The 18,781-nt window shown below is 54.7% G+C and overlaps 2 protein-coding genes across 21 annotated transcripts in view; one reads left to right on the top strand and one right to left on the bottom strand.

The window, feature by feature from the left end:
- Nucleotides 1-9,862, top strand: part of POU2F2 (POU class 2 homeobox 2) — a 73,436-nt gene extending 63,574 nt beyond the window's left edge. For 7 of the 19 annotated variants that reach the window (XM_073226518.1, XM_073226527.1, XM_073226525.1 and 4 more), the window contains 8 exons: nucleotides 1,190-1,351; nucleotides 1,556-1,697; nucleotides 1,784-1,932; nucleotides 2,009-2,185; nucleotides 2,770-2,836; nucleotides 3,935-4,136; nucleotides 4,269-4,342; nucleotides 4,599-9,862. In XM_073226518.1, coding sequence (XP_073082619.1) covers nucleotides 1,190-1,351; nucleotides 1,556-1,697; nucleotides 1,784-1,932; nucleotides 2,009-2,185; nucleotides 2,770-2,836; nucleotides 3,935-4,136; nucleotides 4,269-4,342; nucleotides 4,599-4,924 — 1,299 coding nt within the window. In that variant the 3' untranslated portion in view covers nucleotides 4,925-9,862. The remainder of the gene's footprint in view (nucleotides 1-1,189; nucleotides 1,352-1,555; nucleotides 1,698-1,783; nucleotides 1,933-2,008; nucleotides 2,186-2,769; nucleotides 2,837-3,934; nucleotides 4,137-4,268; nucleotides 4,343-4,598) is intronic. The other 12 variants (XM_017654513.3, XM_073226522.1, XM_073226524.1 and 9 more) reach the window with 6 other exon arrangements.
- Nucleotides 9,863-12,634: 2,772 nt separating this feature from the next.
- On the bottom strand, nucleotides 12,635-18,271 carry ZNF574 (zinc finger protein 574). 2 transcript variants are annotated; one of them, XM_017654596.3, is made up of 2 exons: nucleotides 17,971-18,271; nucleotides 12,635-15,605 (listed from the first exon to the last, which is right to left on the bottom strand). In XM_017654596.3, exon 2 carries the CDS (start codon nucleotides 15,583-15,585, stop codon nucleotides 12,895-12,897), a length of 2,691 nt encoding a protein of 896 aa, XP_017510085.1. In that variant the 5' UTR covers nucleotides 15,586-15,605; nucleotides 17,971-18,271; the 3' UTR covers nucleotides 12,635-12,894. The 2 variants fall into 2 exon arrangements, with proteins under 2 accessions (XP_017510085.1, XP_017510077.2); XM_017654588.3 differs by lacking the exon at nucleotides 17,971-18,271 and adding an exon at nucleotides 16,471-17,779.
- Nucleotides 18,272-18,781: the final 510 nt, after the last annotated feature.

Raw genomic sequence — 18,781 nt, 5'->3', positions numbered from 1 at the left:
GTTGCAGTGGGCTGCTGGCTGCTGGTTGGAGCAGGATTCCCCTCACACAGGGCATGAACTCTCCAGACCACCTCGGCGTCCTCCTGCCTGGCCCTTGTGACCTTTCTTTCAGCTTTCTGACTGGGGTCTAGACTTTAAAAATAATCCTTTACCGTCCTTTACAGATTTCAGAGTTCCCTCCTACCATTTTTTTTTAGCAGCCCCTTCAAAAAATACATGAACTATTTCATGTATTTCAGAAGACCCAAAAAGTTTAGAGGCTAATACAGAACTTAGCTGCAATTCTGAAATCCAGAATGTTCAGAAAATCAAGTTGTTATTGTAATGCAGGTACCAGAAGTCATTTGGCTTCAGAGCTGAGGCAACGCAGCAAATGACTTTTCTTTATTCTTTTTGTGTGTTATCAGTGTGTTGCTGAGAGCTGTTAATGTGCCCAATTATGGGGTGATGCCTTGACCCTGATGGGGGGGTCACATTACCTATGATATATGCCCCATGTAATCTTCTAAAATCTACAAAATTTTGACATTCCAGAACACATTTGGCCACAGGGTTTTGAAAACTGGATCAAGGACTTGTGTGACCAACATCCCTGCATCCACCACCTGGTTCAGATCTTTTATTTTTAGGGAAATTAAGCATTCCAGAGGGAACTCTTGCTTCCTTGTAAATCCTAATAGCCCATGTATTTTTAAAAGTACTTTTAGTTCATTTGCGACCTACTCATCTTTACTCAAATCTCCCAACAACCCCATGGGGTAGGCAGGGCAGCCATGATTGTTCCCATACTGCAGACAGGGAAACTGAGGCCCAGGGAGATTAAGAAATTTGCCCGGAGTTAACCCAGCAATTCGACAGCAGAGCCAGTTCTTGAATCTCTGACTGAGAGGAGGAGCCCCCAGCTCTAGGAAAAGAGCCCTTGGTGAAAGGAGCTGACTGCCCCTTTTGGGAGTTTGGAAGTTGGGAGGGATGTGCGGAAAGAAATGAGAAGACCCTTGTGGAGCAGGAGAGTGTCATCTTGATTGGACTGACAATGAGCCCGGAGGAGACTCTTGGGGGCAGGCGGAGGGGAGTCTGCAGGAAGAGCCTGAGCAGCAGGGAGGGCGGGTGGGAGAAGGAACCGCGCAGCCTTTGGTGAGCCCCATCCAGGTCCTCGGTCCTGTATCCCACCACCTGCCCACCCCACCAGGCCGTGACCCGCCCCACGCTGCCAGACCCGCACCTCTCGCACCCGCAGCCCCCCAAATGCTTGGAGCCACCATCCCACCCCGAGGAGCCCAGTGATCTAGAGGAGCTGGAGCAGTTCGCCCGCACCTTCAAACAAAGACGCATCAAGCTGGGCTTCACGCAGGTCTGCGGCCCACCGGCAGGACTGGCTGTGGGCGTGGGGGTGGCGGGCGTGACCAGGCGCTGGACCAATGGGCGTGGCCATATAATGGGCGGGGAGAAGGGTGTTACCTCTAGTGGGCGGGGCCATCTGGTGGGCGGGGGTGTGCCAATTGCCCGAACCCTCAGTCTTGACCACCACCCACCCCTTCCTGCCGCACGGGCCCAGGGTGACGTGGGCCTGGCCATGGGCAAGCTGTACGGCAACGACTTCAGCCAGACGACCATCTCTCGCTTCGAGGCCCTCAACCTGAGCTTCAAGAACATGTGCAAACTCAAGCCACTCCTGGAGAAGTGGCTCAACGACGCAGGTGGGACTGGGCTGGGGCACCACCGCGGGCGGCGCGCGGCGGGGTCGGGGAGGCGCCCGCTCATGCCCTCGTGTCCCCGGGCACAGAGACTATGTCTGTGGACTCAAGCCTGCCCAGCCCCAACCAGCTGAGTAGCCCCAGCCTGGGTTTCGACGGGCTCCCTGGCCGGAGACGCAAAAAGAGGACCAGCATCGAGACAAACGTCCGCTTCGCCTTAGAGAAGAGTTTTCTAGCGGTGAGGTCCCGCCTCCTGGGCGGCCCTGAGGGCTGGCGGGCGGATGGGCCCGGGCTAACAAGCCCTCTGCCTGCAGAACCAGAAGCCTACCTCAGAGGAGATCCTGCTGATCGCAGAGCAGCTGCACATGGAGAAGGAAGTGATCCGCGTCTGGTTCTGCAACCGACGCCAGAAGGAGAAGCGCATCAACCCCTGCAGCGCAGCCCCCATGCTGCCCAGCCCGGGGAAGCCGGCCAGCTACAGCCCCCATCTGGTACCAGGAGCCCCTCTGGGGGTGGGAGCATAAAGCTCCGGTACCCCCGACCCCCAGCAACCTTGCCCCTCGGCAGGCACCTTGTGTGAAGCACAACTTACCTGGTTGTCCCCTGTGCCTAGAACAGAAGCAGGGAGAGTCACCCTTGGGGACAGTGACACATGAGTGAAGCAGTCACACAGGGGCAGAGTTTCCAGGCAACTAGGGGTCTTATGTGGGGGACGCAAGCACCCACGGACACACACTGGCAGAGCCAGTTATTACCAGATGTAGCCATACGCGGGTGGGTATCGGGGAATAGAGGCCCCCCCCCACAGGTTCACAACCACAGACACAGGTAAGGACATCATCACACCCCTGGGTGTGCGCTCAGGTTCACAGCTGTACCCAGACACACTGGGTCATCCCTATATTCCATCTAGTGTGGAAAGAGTGGTGATGCTGAGGAAGGGAGTGAGGGCCCAGTGGAGCCCCCACCCCCTGGTGTGGAGGAAGAAGGGACCATGTGAGCTGAGTCCACAGGAGTACCTTGGGGGCTGCTGGGAGAGGGTGGCCTAACCATGCCTTCCTTCCTCTCTTCCCAGGTCACACCCCAAGGGGGTGCCGGAACCTTGCCGTTGTCCCAAGCTTCCAGCAGTCTGAGCACAACAGGTCAGGGAGGGCAGAAGCTGGTAGGGGTGGGCTGGAAGAACACAGAGCAGGTCTGGGGTTCTCGAGTGGCCCAGGGCTTCCATGGGCCTCAAGACTGCACCTGGGGATAAGAGGAAGGGGACGGAGAGGGCAAGAGAGGGCAACTCTACCCCACCAGGCTCAGCTTTCTCGGCTCCGTGATTTCATATGAGCAAAGCGTAGAGTGGCTGAAAGGCAATGTACGTGGATTCTGTTCCTGGCATTTGTGAATTGTATGAACTCCAGAAGAGACTACCTCTCTGAGCCTCAGTTTTTATAGAATTTAGGTGAATGTATAATAATAATACAGAAGTTGTATGTGTGAATACATACACGTATATATTGGTATCCAAAGCCCTTCTTTCCCCCTTTCTGAGAGGGTGTGTTTAACACCACATACAAGAATAATATAAAACAAACACCCATTGTTCATCCTCAGATTAAGAAATAACTGATTTATAAAGTAGGAAGTGTGTGCCTGGCACTATTCTAAACTCTAAAGAATGTCGATTTATTTAATCCTCACACCCATTTCACGAGGTAGGTTATATTATTATCCCCACTTTCCAGGTGAGAAAACTGAAGGCCAGAGAGGTGAAGGCACTTGCCCAACGGCACAGCTGGGACCCAACAAAGCCCAGAACTGCTGTCCAGGCTTTTGGCCCCTGAATCTTGCTTGGTTCTGAGCTCTCACCTGCTCAGCGTGCACAGCCGCACTGCCCTATCTTGCCCCTAGAGGGAGCCACAGGGCTTTGTCTTCTGGGCACCCCTGGTTCTTGTCTGTATAAAAGGAGCCAGGCAGTGAAGGTTCAGGGTGGGGTCTCGGGGTGTGCATGCACAGGGGCACGGGGCACATATCTAGTAGGTGGCAGCTACTCTTACTGAGATTATGTGACTGCTGTTATATGGCATAAGCACAAAGAAATGGCCGTGGGAAGAGAGGGCAGGAGGCCTGAGTCTGTTTTCATGGAGGAGATACTGTGGGACAGGGTGGGGAAAACAAGCAGGAACTGGCCCTAGGTTCCTTGGTGGAGGACAAGTGGAAGCTGAGGTCTCCATCTCTCTGTCTCTCTCTGGCAGTTACTACCTTATCCTCAGCTGTGGGGACGCTCCACCCCAGCCGGACAGCTGGAGGGGGTGGGGGCGGGGGTGGGGCCTTGCCCCCCCTCAATTCCATCCCTTCTGTCACTCCCCCACCCCCGGCCACCACCAACAGCACAAATCCCAGCCCTCAAGGCAGCCACTCGGCTATCGGCTTGTCGGGCCTGAACCCCAGCACGGGGTAAGTGGGCAGCTGCAGGTGGGGAGGCTGTGGGAAAAATCAGGGTCCTGCTGCTTCTAGGGTGGGGAGCTGTGCCCCAGTACTTCTGGCAGGTCCCCGCCCCTGCTAACGCCCCTGCTTTGCCTCTTGCAGAAGCACAATGGTGGGGTTGAGCTCCGGGCTGAGTCCAGCCCTCATGAGCAACAACCCTTTGGCCACTATCCAAGGTGCGTGCTGCCTCATGTCACTCCCATTGTCACCAGCCCAGCCCCTGGGGCCTCGAGCCCCCCCATTGCTGCTCCAGCCATGCCATCCTGCCCCTGCTCACTGCATTGCTCAGCTCTTCATACACATCTCACCTTTGGGGAAGGTGTGAGGGGTGCTGATGGGGGTCCGTGGGGCCAGCGGGAAGCCAGGGAGCTCTGTGGGCAGGACGCCGGAAGGCGACCCCCCCCCAGCCCAGACTCTCTCTTTCCCCACCAGCCCTGGCCTCTGGTGGAACCCTGCCCCTTACCAGCCTTGATGGCAGCGGGAACCTGGTGCTGGGGACGGCCAGCGCAGCCCCCGGGAGCCCCGGCCTGGTGACCTCACCGCTCTTCCTGAACCATGCTGGGCTACCCCTGCTCAGTGCCCCGCCTGGCGTGGGCCTGGTCTCAGCAGCTGCTGCGGCCGTGGCAGCCTCCATCTCCAGCAAGTCTCCTGGCCTCTCCTCCTCTTCCTCCTCGTCCTCGTCCTCCACTTGCAGCGAGGTGGCAGCACAGACCCCTGGAGGCCCAGGGGGGCCCGAGGCAGGGTCCAAGCCTGAGTGAGGGCCCGTCATGCTTCTCCTCCTACTCCTCTGAGCCCCGCCTCAGCCCCCAGCCTGGGAAGATGGCAAGGGGACCAACGGTGGGGGTGCAGAGGGTCCTCGGAGCAGGAGTGACAAAGGAGGAAAAACCAAAAAAACAAAAAACAAAAAACCCAACCAACCAAAAAGAAAAAAGAAAGAAGAAACCAACCAACAAAAGAAAACCAAAAATAATCACAACAGAAACCAGCTGTCCCAAAGGAACCAGAGGTGAAAAACAAAAATAACCAAAAACAAACAAAAAATTCCCCCACCAAACCAAACCAAAAACCAGTTGCGAGCCAGACCTCAGTGTGCTCACCGCTACGACACCAAATAAGAACCCCAGCCAGGGGCAGAGAAGCCTCAGCAGGGTGGACCTCATGCCGAGCCCCTGGCTGTGGGGCCAACCCCAACCTTGCCTCCCCCCGTGGGGGCCAGAGAAGGAAAAAGGGAATGTGCCAGCCTCCTAGCCCCAGCTCCTAGCCCTGGGCCAGCGAAGACAGGGCCAGCGTGGGGCCGATGGGGTGGCTCAGAACCATCCTTCAAATGTTCTTTTCCAGAAGGTTAAAGAGAAAGGGCCTGAACAACCTTACACCAAATATTCAGTAGCTTCATCCAAAGGATGTACAGAATTTTTAGCATTGTGCTCAACAGAATGTGTCCCTACCATGTGTCCCCGACCTCCCCTGGCCCCCAGCTCTCCCCACCTGGGCAGGTGGTCTTGCTTTAACCTCTTTCCTCCCCCAGCCAGGGGAGAGTTCAGTGGCAGGCCTGGGATGACTTTGCACCCCTATACCTCCCCCTTTCCCTGTGAAGGGTGGGCTAGGCTGTTTTTCCAAGTTCTAGCTCTCACATGTCCTCCTCAGTCCTGTCACCATCCTCTGCTCTGGAATCTATCCCCCTCCCCAACCTATGGGGAGGTGGAAGTTCCTGGCAGGAGGGGATGACTTGAGGGCATTCAAGCTTTTTTTCCATCCTTGTCTGTCAGTTTCCCTGAAAAAAAAAAAAAAAAAAAACTCATATTCCAGTGCCTATCCGTGGGATCCTTCACGTTCTTTGACATTGACCAGAAACCAAAAAGAGAACTCACCTCTCTTCCAACCCTGTGCCCCTCTGATACTGGTGGATGCCTCCCCCCTACCATGCACACACACACACACACACACACACACACACACACCCAATGGTGGGGTTCCTCCAGGTGGTGTCCCCATCAGGGTCCATGTGGTGGGGACAGTGCCATGACCTGTGGTCCCCATCCAAGAGGGCACTGTGGTGGCCACCACTCCCATGAGAACTCCGTGGAGTTGTGGCTGGACCCTGTGATGCCCAGCTCTGGACACACCTCGACGGACAGAGGAGAGGTGCCGCTGGGAGCCACTTTGCCCTCCTACAATTGTGGAGGCCAACAAAGTTTGAACCAAAAACAAAAATACCAAACAATAAATTAAAACTAGAAAAGAAAAGAATTTATAGATATATATATATTTAAGGGAAAGAAGATGAGGACTCTTCAAGAATAAGGAGGAGCCGCAAGGCGGAGCCAAGCCCCTGCACCTGTGGTCCAGGCCCTTGGTCCCCCAGTCGGATGGAAGGACGGATGCTTCTTTCTCTTCACAAATACCTCATGGACGTCGTCTTCGGGAAAGCTGGAGGGGTCGGCTGGGGCAGGGCCTGTCCCTCAGCCAGGGTGGATGGGAGCGGGTGGGCAGGGCCGAGAGGGTGTCAGGGACAGGGGTGAAGAGCCCAGCTCCCTGCACCCCAATCAACTGAAAAAGCTTTAAAAAAAAAAACAGGAAAAACAAGAATAGGGAAGCAAAAAGAATGGACAAAGGAAAACAAACTTTCGGGTGGTTTGATTCCTCTGATTTCTTTTTCTGTTCTTTTCGGTCTGTCCTCTCCCCTCTGCTCCCTCTTTCCCTCTCCCTCGCTCGTCCCGCCCCTCTCGATATAGTACTTTCAGTGTCTCTCCTCAAACCAAAGTGTTGCTGTGAAGGACGCGAGCCATGGAAAGCAGAGCGGCCCTGTGGCCGCTGGGCGGAGCAGGGGAGCCTGGACCCTCCCAGGAGAGGCAGACACAGCTCGGACGCCACCCTGGGCCCTGGGGCCTCAGCGTTCTTTTTTGTCTCCCTTCTCCCACCCGGGAAATGGAACTGTTGGGCTGGGCCGTGGAGGCAGCAGAGACTCGGCTGTTTCGGGGATCTCGGGGTGTCTGCCCCCCAACATTGGCACCTATGGGACCTGGCATGCCGTCGACCCAGCCTTGCCAGAATGTAAGCATCTCCGCCGAACGACTCCCTGCCCTGACCCTACCTCTGAGTTTGTCCATTTTTATTTCTTGAAGAGAAGGGACTGGCGAGAGGGCCTGGGCCTCAGCCTAAGGGTGGAGAGGCAGCCAAGGGCTCCTGAACAGCTAGGAAAGATATTTGAGCAGAGCAAAGTGAAAGGAATTACAACCAAAAAACCCCTCCGAGAAGACAGGAAGCATGGAAGGCATGGTGGAGATGACTCAAACAAAAACTATGATCCTAGACCAAAAAAAAAGAAAGAAAAAAAGGAAAGAAAATCCAGGACTCATCACCACCCACTTCATCCTGCTTTCTCCTCATCGAGTCCTGTCCCCCCCACCTCTCCCTCACCCCAGTGGTGTTGGGGGGAGGGCAGGGCAGATAGGATGGGAGGAATCGGGGGCAGGGATGGGGCCGATGCCCTGACATTGGTGGAGGGAACCCCATGCAGCCGGGGGTGGTGGGGACCCTCCCCATCCAATCCCCATAACTGGGAAAAGGAAACAAGAAAAATGAAAATTCCTGGGAGGGGGAAAAATAACCAAATCCCAAGCTTTAACTACAGCTGTGAAACCAAATATTGGGAAGGGGGTGGGAGGGAGGGAGGGGCAAGTGTGCCCCAGGTCTCCCTCCTGGGCCCCCCTCCCCCGAGGACTCGAGATAAGGCACCAAATACCTCATAGAACTTTAATGTTAAAAAAGGAAACCAAATATCGTTGGCTGGGGGCCAGCCAGGGCAAGGGGCTGGGGGGCTGGAGGGAGCCAGGGTTGGGAAGGTGACGGGGGAATTCATGTCCCCCACCCCACTCTGCCCCTTTCACTCCAGTACCCCGGTCTCGACTCCGGGAAACAAAACTATCTCATCGTTTTTATTTTGTGGTCTGTGCAGAGCCTGTGTCCGTGTGTCTGTGTGTGAGCGAGAGAGAGCTAAGGGCTGGGGAGGGAGACCCAGGCCGGGCTCTGGGCTAGCTGATATCTGAGGTGGGGGGCCAGGGTCCTGGGCCAGAGATGAAGATGTGTGGACTGGGAGAGCCTTCTGAATTTCTCTTCTCCCGAACCCTGACCTCCTCTTAAGAGAGGGACAGAGACTGGGTCTACCCTAGTGGTGGGCCTTTTAATTGTGCCAAAAAAAAAAAAAAAAAATGCCAGTAACTTAAACACCTCTCTGTTCTCTTCTGGGAGGGTGGGAGCTGGAAGTGGGAGGGAGGGGATGGGAGGTAAGTGGGGGTGGGTGGCTATGGGGAGCCTGATTCCCTGCCTGAGTAGGGCTAGGGTCAGGAGGGGGAAGGGTGTGTTTCCCACACAGTGCTTCCCTGGGTTAAGGCCTAGAGAGGGTCTCCAAGCACCCCCACCCTGGGAAGATGGAGTAAGGGACTAGCCACCTAAGGGATGACTTCTTGATCTAAATTTCCTCACCCACCCAAACCCCAGGGTGCCTCTCTCTCCCTTTAGCTCAGGGTAGGGGGAATGGAGTGAGCGAGCGAGAGAGCGTGAGACAGACTAAGCAAGACTGAGACACGCGGGCCCCCACTGGCCTCTGAGTGGGAAAGGCAAGTGCGAGAGATAAAGGCCTCCAAGAAAAAAAAAGAAACAAACCAAAGATTTAACCATTAAAAAAACCCACAGACAACTCCGCTACCTTTTTATATGTTGGAAAAAAAAGTGAAAAAAATTAAAAAATTAAAATAAAAAAAATACACAAAAACTCCAAGCCACAGTTCCTTCATGCGGCTTGAACTTTGACCTCAGCAGTCTCCAAAGCAAGATGACGATGACAAAGGCGAAAAAAAAAAGAAAAAAATAATGTATATTTTTAAGTATTTGTTCTTGAGATGTTAGCTCCTTGTTGAACAAACACAAAAAGGAGAGAAAATTCCAGAGAGAAGTGTTGATGGGACGGAGACGACTATTTACTATGTCTGTGACTCCCCCCTTCTTCTCCTCCACCCCTGCTGCCCCTCCCCCAGCCTCTCCTCCAAGCCCGGGGTGGGGGGCTCAGTATTTATTTATTTATGTAAGTGCAGGGTGACTAGAGGCCTCTCTCGACCACTTGTAGAGAGGGCCTTTGGATCATGGTGGGGTGGGCGAGGGGCAAGGAGTTGGGACTAGCAGGGGCCTCTGAGCAACTCCTCTCTGCTCTTTTCTGGCTTCTTATCCCACTGCTACCCCATCACCTCCCAAATCTAAGTCTGCACTAGGCAAGGTGACAACTCCACCTTGTGAGGATCTGATTGGCTTGGTCTTTTCTGGGTGGGTGTCTCTCACCCACTCATTTGAATGACCAAGTTGGAATGGAGATGGGAAGTGGCGGCAAGTAGTGGGCAAGGGAGACCAAGCCGTGGCATACAGAAAGAGTGGGCCCTGGAGGAGACATGCCTTTCCTCCATTCTCACCAAGTTAGCCCCCCTTTGAGTTCTGTCTGACTCCTGTGTTGTTGGTAGCCCCTCCCTTCCCATCCTGCAACCCTTCCCTGTCTCTTCTTGTGGTAGCGGGTTAGCGTTTCAGTGTTCTTAACTCCAATCTGCTTGTTCATTGTACAATGTGCTTCTTTTAAGGCCCCATTTTTGTAACTTGAGTGTGTCATTCATCTGACATCAAAAAATTAAAAATTAAAAACTGTACAGAGAAATGCTGCCTGCTCTTGCTGTCTCCTCTGTCCTGTGAAGGGTGGTGGGGCAGTCAGGGTTTGGGGTGTGTATGCATGTGCTGGGGAGAGGATGGCTTTCCTTCTCTTTAAATAGTGAATGTTCAGAAGCAAGGCCTGAGCAGTTTTTTCACTAATCAGAAAATCAAATCTTTAAACTTAGGATGAATTCAAATTCCTGTATTTCAAATCCCATTTCTGGCATTTTACAGATGGGTGAGCTTCCGTGTCCACATCTGTATATGGGCAATACCTGTCCTATGGGGTTGTAAAAATTGAGTATTGCATGTGCTGACGAAAATTCTCTCGTACCTAGGCTTCAATAAACAAGAACTATGAAAAAGCCAGGATGCCAGTGAGTACTTCCCCATTTCCGTCCCTGAGGACTAACAAGACCCTTTAAAAAGAGCTGACTTTGAAGTCATCTGGCAGAACAAGAGCTTCACAGGCCAGGCCATGGGCTGACCCCCAAGATCTCACCACTGAAAGTCAGAGATGGTGTCAGTAACTGGGTTTTTCCACTGCCATCAGGTCTCCTTGTCACTGTTCCATCCATAGGTACTGGAATTCTACAAATTTAATAGTGAGGGATGAGGGGACAGGAGAAGAGACAGAGGGGTTTGATCATCTAATGAGATAGAGTATTAGTACCACATTGTTTTGGCAAAATTGAAAAACAGCACTTGTCCAACTCTCAAGTCTGTAGGGATAGGGGAGTGGAATATTGGGATAGAGGTTCAGAATAGTACCTCAAGGAAGGTCATTTAGTTCAGCCCCCTGCCTGCAGGGTGGTGCAGTCAGAACCAAAAGTTCCTTATCTTACAGGCCATCCTGTGACAAGCAGAAGGCACACTTGAGAGCACGATGGAGCTGAACTAGGCATCCACTTGTAGCCCTGTGAATGTGCCTAAGAGACCCAGACATGCTTACTGAATCCAAATCTCTGGGGATACTGCTTAACACACATTGGCGTTTGAGAACCTTTGCCTACTTAACTTGAACGCCAGCATCCAACAAGTTTGATCAGTGTCACCTTTTTTGGGACAGTGGTTCAACTGAGGACCATGTAAATTTCAGGGGTGGGATAGTAAACTTTTGTTAATAACATGTTTGCACAGGAACATTCATTTTTTCTAGAGTGGGATTCTGAAGTTTTCATTAGAGGCCCTAATAAGGGTGGTAATCCCACCATCAAGGGCTATTCTCTGCTGAAAGCATCATTGTCTTGAGGTCAACCAGTACCCTCAGATTTTCCCAATTCTACCCCTTTTCTTGATTCAGCCTGATTATTGCCTGGTTTTACAAGGATAAATTCTCCAATTTTTCTAAGCACTTATTTGATATGGACTTTCAGGATGTTATAGTTCTTGAGAGAAGTTTGAGAATCAGTCCTTACCTCGGGACTAAGGGGGTCTGGCATACTGAACTAAGATGGCTCAAGTCCTTTCTGCAGGTTAGGTCGTCCAAGGTCAACACATTCTGGTCAAAAACTGTTTAACAGGTAACTGCTCTTCATTAGAAGCTGTAGGATATCAAATGGATGAGTGCTTTTTCTTTTTAAAGATGACTAAAATAAGCATAGTATAGTAAAATCTTCATTCATGCTTGGGAGACCTGGTTTCCAGTCCTGGCTCCACCAGGCCTCCTTCCTCTCTAAGTTTTCATTTTCTCACTCCAGCAACAGGCTAAACCAGTCTGTCTTTGAGCCCCAGAGAGGCTGTGTTTGTGTGGCTTGTGGGCCTCCATTTCCCCTGGCTTCAATGCAGCTTCCCTTTCACCCCTCATTTATTAAGGTTCCAGTTAAGAAATTCTCTCCAACAGAAAGACTGGAGTAATCTTGAGGAGACTTACTTTTCTTGGGGTGTGGCTCTTAAGAGACAAGATTGGCATTACAACTGCGCATTCCCACCAAGTCACACACTTGTATCTCCTTTCTCCACAGTCTGAGCCAAGTACGCAGGAGGCAGCAGAGTACAGTGGAAAGCACGTGGGTGATTCACCCAAATGAAAGCAGGCTTGGATTCAAGCTCTGCCTTATCTGGGTTGAATGACCTTGGGTAAATCACCTCACTGCTTCTGACTGCAAATTTCTTCCCTACAAAATTTTCTCCTAACAGGACCAGTGTGAATTATTCCAGTTAAGTGTAGGGAAGTACTTGAGGCAAACTAGACATGTTTGAGGCGTTTAGATTATCAGTCAGCCACCAAAACCACCCCTTGCTCTATAAGACTGTTGGCTGAGCCTGAGTCCAATCCAGGTGGGTGTTAAGGTACCTCCCCGTAAGAGGATTCCTACCCCCAGGGAAAAGTTACTATCTCTACTTCCACAGCTGGGCCTGGCCCCAGGAGCTACCCACCTCTACTTGTTAAGATCATGCCTTTCCCACACCTGCCTTTGCCCTCAGGGAGCCACAGTGTGAAAACCAGATGGCCCTAGGGGAGATGACTCACCTCAGGCTGTGGTGGTGAGAATCTGAACATTTTCCCAAACGTTCTTGCCAGTTAGAAACAGCTTCCAGTTCTTCTAAGGGGCTGTGGGGGCCTCTAGTGGCTAAAGAGCCACAGTGCCTTCCATGAGCACCGGAGTGAAGCCATGCCTATGGATTCCTTCCTTTTCAGCAAATGTTTACTGAGCTCCTGTTACTTGCCAGGCACCCCGTTCCAGACACTGGGAACAAGCCACAAAAAATGAGCCCCAAGTACCTGGGCTCATAGCTCCCAAATTCCACCCCACACAGCCAGGCCAGACAAAAGCACATAAATGTCCAACTCAGTCTTTATTGACTGCCTCACCTTGGGGCCACCAATGCTAACAGGTGGAAGGTGGGTTTTATGCTTACTTTTCAGGGACCCCAGAGCACCCCTTCAGAAGAGAGAATCAATCCAGTTAGAGAACTTACATGACTGTTGGGAGGGGTGGAAAAAGGGGCACAGCAGGTACAGAGACCTAAGGGGCTGGTGGAGGAGGCTCTTTTAGCAACAGGGCACGGTGGCGCTTAAGAGGGAAGCGGGGCAGGGTCAGCCACTAATCTGAACTCCCTCAGCCTCAGCCAGAGGGTAGATTTCAATGGCCTCCACCAAGGGCAGCGCCTCCACTGCAGTCTCCATCACAGCCAGGCCAACGGCAGCCTCGGCCTCTGCCAGCTGCTGCCGCACAGCTGCCTGATGCTGCTGCTGGTGGGTCTTGCGGTGCTTCCACAGGTTGGAGAAGGAGCGGTAGCTCTTGCCGCAGTCGGGGCAGGAGTAGGGCCGTTCCCCAGTGTGAATGCGGCGGTGCTCTGCCAGGCGCATAGAGATGGCAAAGGCCTTGCCGCACACTTCGCAGGCAAAGGGCCGCTCGCCTGTGTGCAGGCGCCGGTGGTCCTTCAGGTGCGTACTCTGACGAAAGGCCTTGCCACAGTCTGGACATGGGTATGGTCGCTCACCTGTGTGGATGCGCCGATGTACCTGCAGCGAGGTCTCTGTGCTGAACAGCTTCTTGCACTCACTGCACTCCAGGCCCCGGCGACGGGCTGGGGCTGCAGGGGCGGCAGGGGCTGCACTTCCAAGGGTTGTCGGGGAGGCAACTGGGGTGCGAGTGGCCCGCGGCGCCCGCGGGGCCGGGGGCTCCTTCGCCAGGACCTCTCCGGGCCCAGCAGCTGCATGGGCAGCCTCATGTGCCTGCAGCCGGGCAGCTGAGCCCACTTTCTTGCCACAGGTGCCACACTCAAAGCGCCGTGGGGCCTGCGCGGCAGCAGCTGCACAGCGGTGCTCACGGAGCCGCAGTGAAGAGGGAAAGGCAGCCCCACAGGATGGGCAGCGGTGGGGCTGGCGCCCAGCATGGGCCACAAGCTGGTGCACCTCCAGCAGCCGGCGAAGCAAGAAGGAGCGGGGGCACTCACGGCACTTGTAGGGGTACTCGCCTGTGTGGTGGTAGCGGTGCATGAGCAGGCGGTAGGGGCGGTGAAAACGCACCCCACACTCCTGGCAGCGGTAGGGGAAGTGCTGGGCATGAACCAGGCGGTGCTGCCTCAGCGTGGAGCTTTGCGTGAAAGCCTTGCCACAGTCCCCACACCGGTAGGGCCGCTCCCCTGTGTGCGTGAGCCTGTGGCGAGCCAGGTTGGCAGGTGAGTTGAAGGGTTTGGAGCAGTCTGGGCAGGGGAAGGGCCGTTCCCCTGTGTGGGTACGCAGGTGGTTACGCACATGAGACTTCTTCTTGAACATCTTGCCACAAATGCCACACTTGTGGCGCCGTTCCAGCCGGTGCACAAAACGCTGGTGCCGGGTCAGCTGCAATGCCTTGCCAAATTCCCGGCTGCAGAGGAGGCAGCGGTAGGTGCCTGGAGCCGCAGTCCCTGCTGAGCTCTCCTCGGACACAGGGGGCTCTGGAGCCTCTGGCTCTCCAGTCTCTGCTGAAGCAGGCTCAGGGAGACCAATGACAGGCTCCTCTGGTGGGACTGGTGTTGTGGGCAAAGGGACACCCCCAACCCCATGGGTACGCCGATGATACAGGAACTTGGTGAGGTTGACAAAGGTCTTTCCACATGGACATGAATGCAAAGGATTTGGGGTGTGGGCTCGCCGGTGGGCCAGGAGGAGGGCCTCTGTGCCGAAGGCAAGGCCACAGTCCACACACAGGAAGTGAGACTCGCTGCTGTGGTCTCCAAGGTGCTGGTCCAGACTGGAAGGGCTGGGGAAGACGCGACTGCACAGAGGACACTTAAAGACGCCCTCTCGGTGACTCCGCAGGTGCTGCTGCAGCTGGTGAGGCGAGAGAAATAGCTGGTCACAGGCTGAACAAAACAGCTCCTGGGTGGCTGCCCCACATGGCTCTCCACTGTTGTTCCTCCGGGCCTTGCGCCCCCGGCGATCACGTCCAATAGCTTCACCATTGCGCAGCTCGTAACTGTGGTCAGAGGATGGCAGGGGGTCAGGCTGAGACACAGGCACCTCTGCAGGTGATGGGGTCAGAGTCTCTTGTTGCAAGGCAGGTTCCTGAGACTCAGGGGTAGGAGCAGGGAAGTGGGTGGCCTGGTGCTCCAGGAAGTCAGCTGGCAGCTGGAAGAGTTGGGAGCACTCTGAGCACTTGTAAAGGAGCAGCTCCACCTCAGTCACCACCTCAGTGGTGGCGGTAGCGGCAGAGGGGACAGCCGCCCCTTCCCCACCCTCTTCTGCCTTCCGGTACGAGTGCTCCACAGCTACACGGGCCTGGCCCATGGGGGGCCCTAGAACAACTGGAGAACCCAGGACAACTGGGGCTGGAGGCTTGGTGGGAGTGGCCCGGAGGTGAGTTTGCCGGTGGTTCAGCCAGAGCTCCTGGCTGGCGAAGAGAGCCTTGCAATCCACACACTCATAGTGGATGGTACTGGAGCTCAAGGGGGGCACCTTGGGTGGTGGCTCAGCTGGCACTGCATCCTGGGGCGCCATCATCTTCAAATGCAGCTCCTGGTGTTCCAGGAGCTGGCTGGGGGACATCAGCAGCTGCCCACACTCCAAGCACTGGTACTGGCTCTCCTGTACTAGGGTCTGATAGAGGCCTGTGCCAGATGCTGCCTCTGTGGCCACAGTGACTCCAGGGTCGGCCACACCCACCAGCTCAAAGTGCTGCTGGGGCACGTGAGAGTTCTGGTGCATGAGCACCTCCTCCAGGGATCCATAGAGCTGGTTGCACTCTGAGCAGACATAGCGGTGCTCAATGTACAGAACTGTCTCCTCTGATTCCTCAGTCATGGTGGCAGCAAGGCCCTGGGCTGGTAAAGGGGAGAGGTGCAGACAGATCACAGCTAAGCCACTGCCTCCTCAGTCCTTCCCAGGGACAATTCTTTCCCTTTATCATCCTCCCACCAAAGCCTTGAATCTATTTCCCCCTCTAACTTCTTGCTTCCACTTCCCCACTCCCACCAGCCTTCTTAATAATCCTCCCTCTCCTGAAAACCCAAGAGCACCAAGCACAAAACCTTCCCAGCAGGCTCTCCCCAGAATATACCCAAGCCTCACCTCTGAATCAACTTGCATCAAACTCCACCCACTAGATCCTTGTAACCTGTCCACCTCCCGCCACCTAGTCTCCAATACCTCACAACTGGCCCAAGACCTGTATCCTCTCCACTGAAATCTCCTTCCACCGACTCCTTTCCAACTCACTATCCCATCCCCACTCCCAGGTGCCCAGTAGAGTCCTCACACAGGCCCTGACAGCACTTCTCCCACCCCATTCAATCTTTCTCTTCCCACTCACCCCCACCCCCATTCTAGACCTCTTTTTACCCGACCCCTCAAGCACCCCCAATGTCCCTGCCACTTTCAGCACCCTCACATGATACAACTCCTCTCCTTTACACACAGCTCCCTGCTACCCCTCCCACTCTGGTGCCCAAGCTCCTCACATCAAACTGTCCCTTCCTCCAATCAACTTTTCTCCCAAGGCCTAACCCATCTCCACACCCAGACTCTTCCCACTTTAAGCACTTGCTCAACCAGATCCTCCTCTTCAAACTACTTAACTCCCTCTACAAATCAAGGCCTGAGCACCCCCCTACACTAACCCTCTATCCAGAATACCCAGACCCATCTTGCAAAAACCTAACCCTTTCTTCACACCCAGACCCTTCTTACCATCATTAGTCGTTTGTCTCCTGGGTACAATTCTCTTCCCCTTAATCACCTCTTCTTTGCACTGAGACCTCATCTACAACCCAGATCCCTCTTCACACTGACTTAAACCCCTTTTCTTCAAACACCATCTGAACCCATTCAGGTATTCCCAGACTCCCTCTTCACGTTTGTTTTCTTTGCAAAACCCCTACCACCCTAACCCATTCTAGAGATGCCCACACCCCTCCTCACATCAAAAACTAGGCCTCCCACCTTCAGAAAAAGATCCACTCCCAGGTCCTCCCTTCACGTTATTAACCAAACATTTTCTTCTTTGCAAAAAGCCCTTCTCCCCTCAAATCCATTTAAGGGATGCCCAACACTTCTTTTTAGGCTAACCCAAGCCCCTCCTCTGTGCAAAAGGGCCACCCCCACCCTACCCATTCCAGAGATGCTCAGTCCCTCTCTACATCAACTTAATTCCTTTTCTTTGCAAGAAGATCTGCACATACTCCAACATAATGCAGGGATACCAGGCTCCTCCTCACAATGACTTCAACTCCTCCCTTTCGCACACAACTCTCCCTCTGCCTCAAACCCATTTAGGGATACCCAACCCCTCCCCCACCCAACCCAGCCAGAGGACAGACAGATCCGGCTTCCCCACACCTAGACCCCTCTCACAGCCCTGGGGACACCCTGACCTCCAACTTCTCAGCAACGTTTACATTTCATTCTCATTCGAGGGATACCAACCTCCCCGCCCCAGACGAGCACACAGCTCTCTCACCCCACCACCCCAGCACCCTCTAGTGATACCCACTTCTCACTCTTCACCTTGACCTAATTCTCTGTACTTTTCAAAAGACTACCTCCACCCTGTTTACTTTAGGGATACGAAGGCACCTTTGTCACATAACCCTTCTTTGAACATATTCTCAATTCGTTGCAAGGGTACCCCATTTTGGCTTAACTCCTCTTCGCGTTAACGTAACCCCATTCTTCACAAGGACCTCTCCATCCGCTCTAAATCTCTTTAGGGATATCCATTTCCTGATCTCTTTTCACACCAAGACCCCTCTCACTGGCCTAATTCCTTCCAGGCATAACTAGCTTTTCTCTTCACATTAACCATGCCCACGCCCTTAACCCTTCCCCGGTTCACTCCCCTTCGGTCCTAAACTGCCCCACCGCCAAACGCTTGGCCCCGAAGCCCCGCGCACCGTGGAAGCCTTCTGGGGATAGCGCTAACGCATTCCTTCCCACCCCGGACGCTCCCAGTTCCCAGCCCGGGCCCCGCCCCTCCTCATTCTGCCCTTCACCCGACTCTAGCCCCCTACCCCGCCCGCCACCGCGCCCGGCCGACCGCCCGCGCGCCCCGCTGGCCGTTGGTGCCGCTCCGCCCTCCCCACCCGGCGCGCGTCCCCCAGCGGCCCTTCAGTGCGCAGGCGGGGTGGCGAGGAGAGGCCGCGGGTGGGGGCGGGGAGGAAGCCTGCCGACCGCGCGTCGGCCTGTACTCACCCGCCTCCGTTGTCTCGCACACCCCGGCCCGGAGCAGGGCCGCTGCTCCCCTCTCAGAGCCACTCTAGCGCTGCGCCCTCTCTAGCTCCGCCGTCTCCTCTCGCCTGCTCCACAGCCTCGCTCTCGCCCCTAATCGCCCTCAGTAACGCTCCGCCCACCTTCCTCCTCGGCACCGCGCGGACGGCCGAACGCTCCCAACCATCGCCCTCCTCGCCCCCGCCGTTTGGCCAATCGACGCTCACGTCTCTGAGCCTTGGGCCAATAATATAGAGCGTCTGCATCCCCTCAGGGCTCAACCAATCCTCTAGCGACATTTCTTCACCGGTCAGCCTCCCGGATGATAGTGCCCGCCTCCTTAAGCCTCCGGAGGATGCACCTCCTCTGCCTCTTCGTCGGCTCCTGCTGATGGCTCAAGATGGGAGGGCTGCGCGGTGACGTTAGGGGCGGAGCGAGGCGGCGGGCGCCATCTTGGGGGCGCAGGGCCAGAGTCACGTCGGGGTCGGAGGGGGATGTCGGGGAAGTTGGGTCACGCGACACCTGGAGGACGGAAGTTGGGGACCTGAGGCGCTGGAGGCTCCGGGAAACGGAGGGAGAAACTGAAGCAGCAGTCAGCGCGAAGGGGAGAGGGAAAATGGCAGCACCAAGTCCCTGGAGGGAGAAAAGGGAATCAACGCTGCAGACTAACTTCGTTACCGAGGAATGAATGAGGCAGCAAGAAGAGAAAAACCTAGGGACTCTTGAGGGAGCGAGAAGGAGAAATGTCAAAATGAGGAACAGAGAGAGGAGATCTGAGGGAGCCAGGAAAATCTGA

This window comes from Manis javanica, chromosome 17 (assembly GCF_040802235.1).
Source record: "Manis javanica isolate MJ-LG chromosome 17, MJ_LKY, whole genome shotgun sequence".
Lineage (NCBI taxonomy): Eukaryota > Metazoa > Chordata > Mammalia > Pholidota > Manidae > Manis > Manis javanica.
Note: the sequence above shows the minus strand (reverse complement) of the source record. Positions and strands in the feature narration are given on the sequence as shown.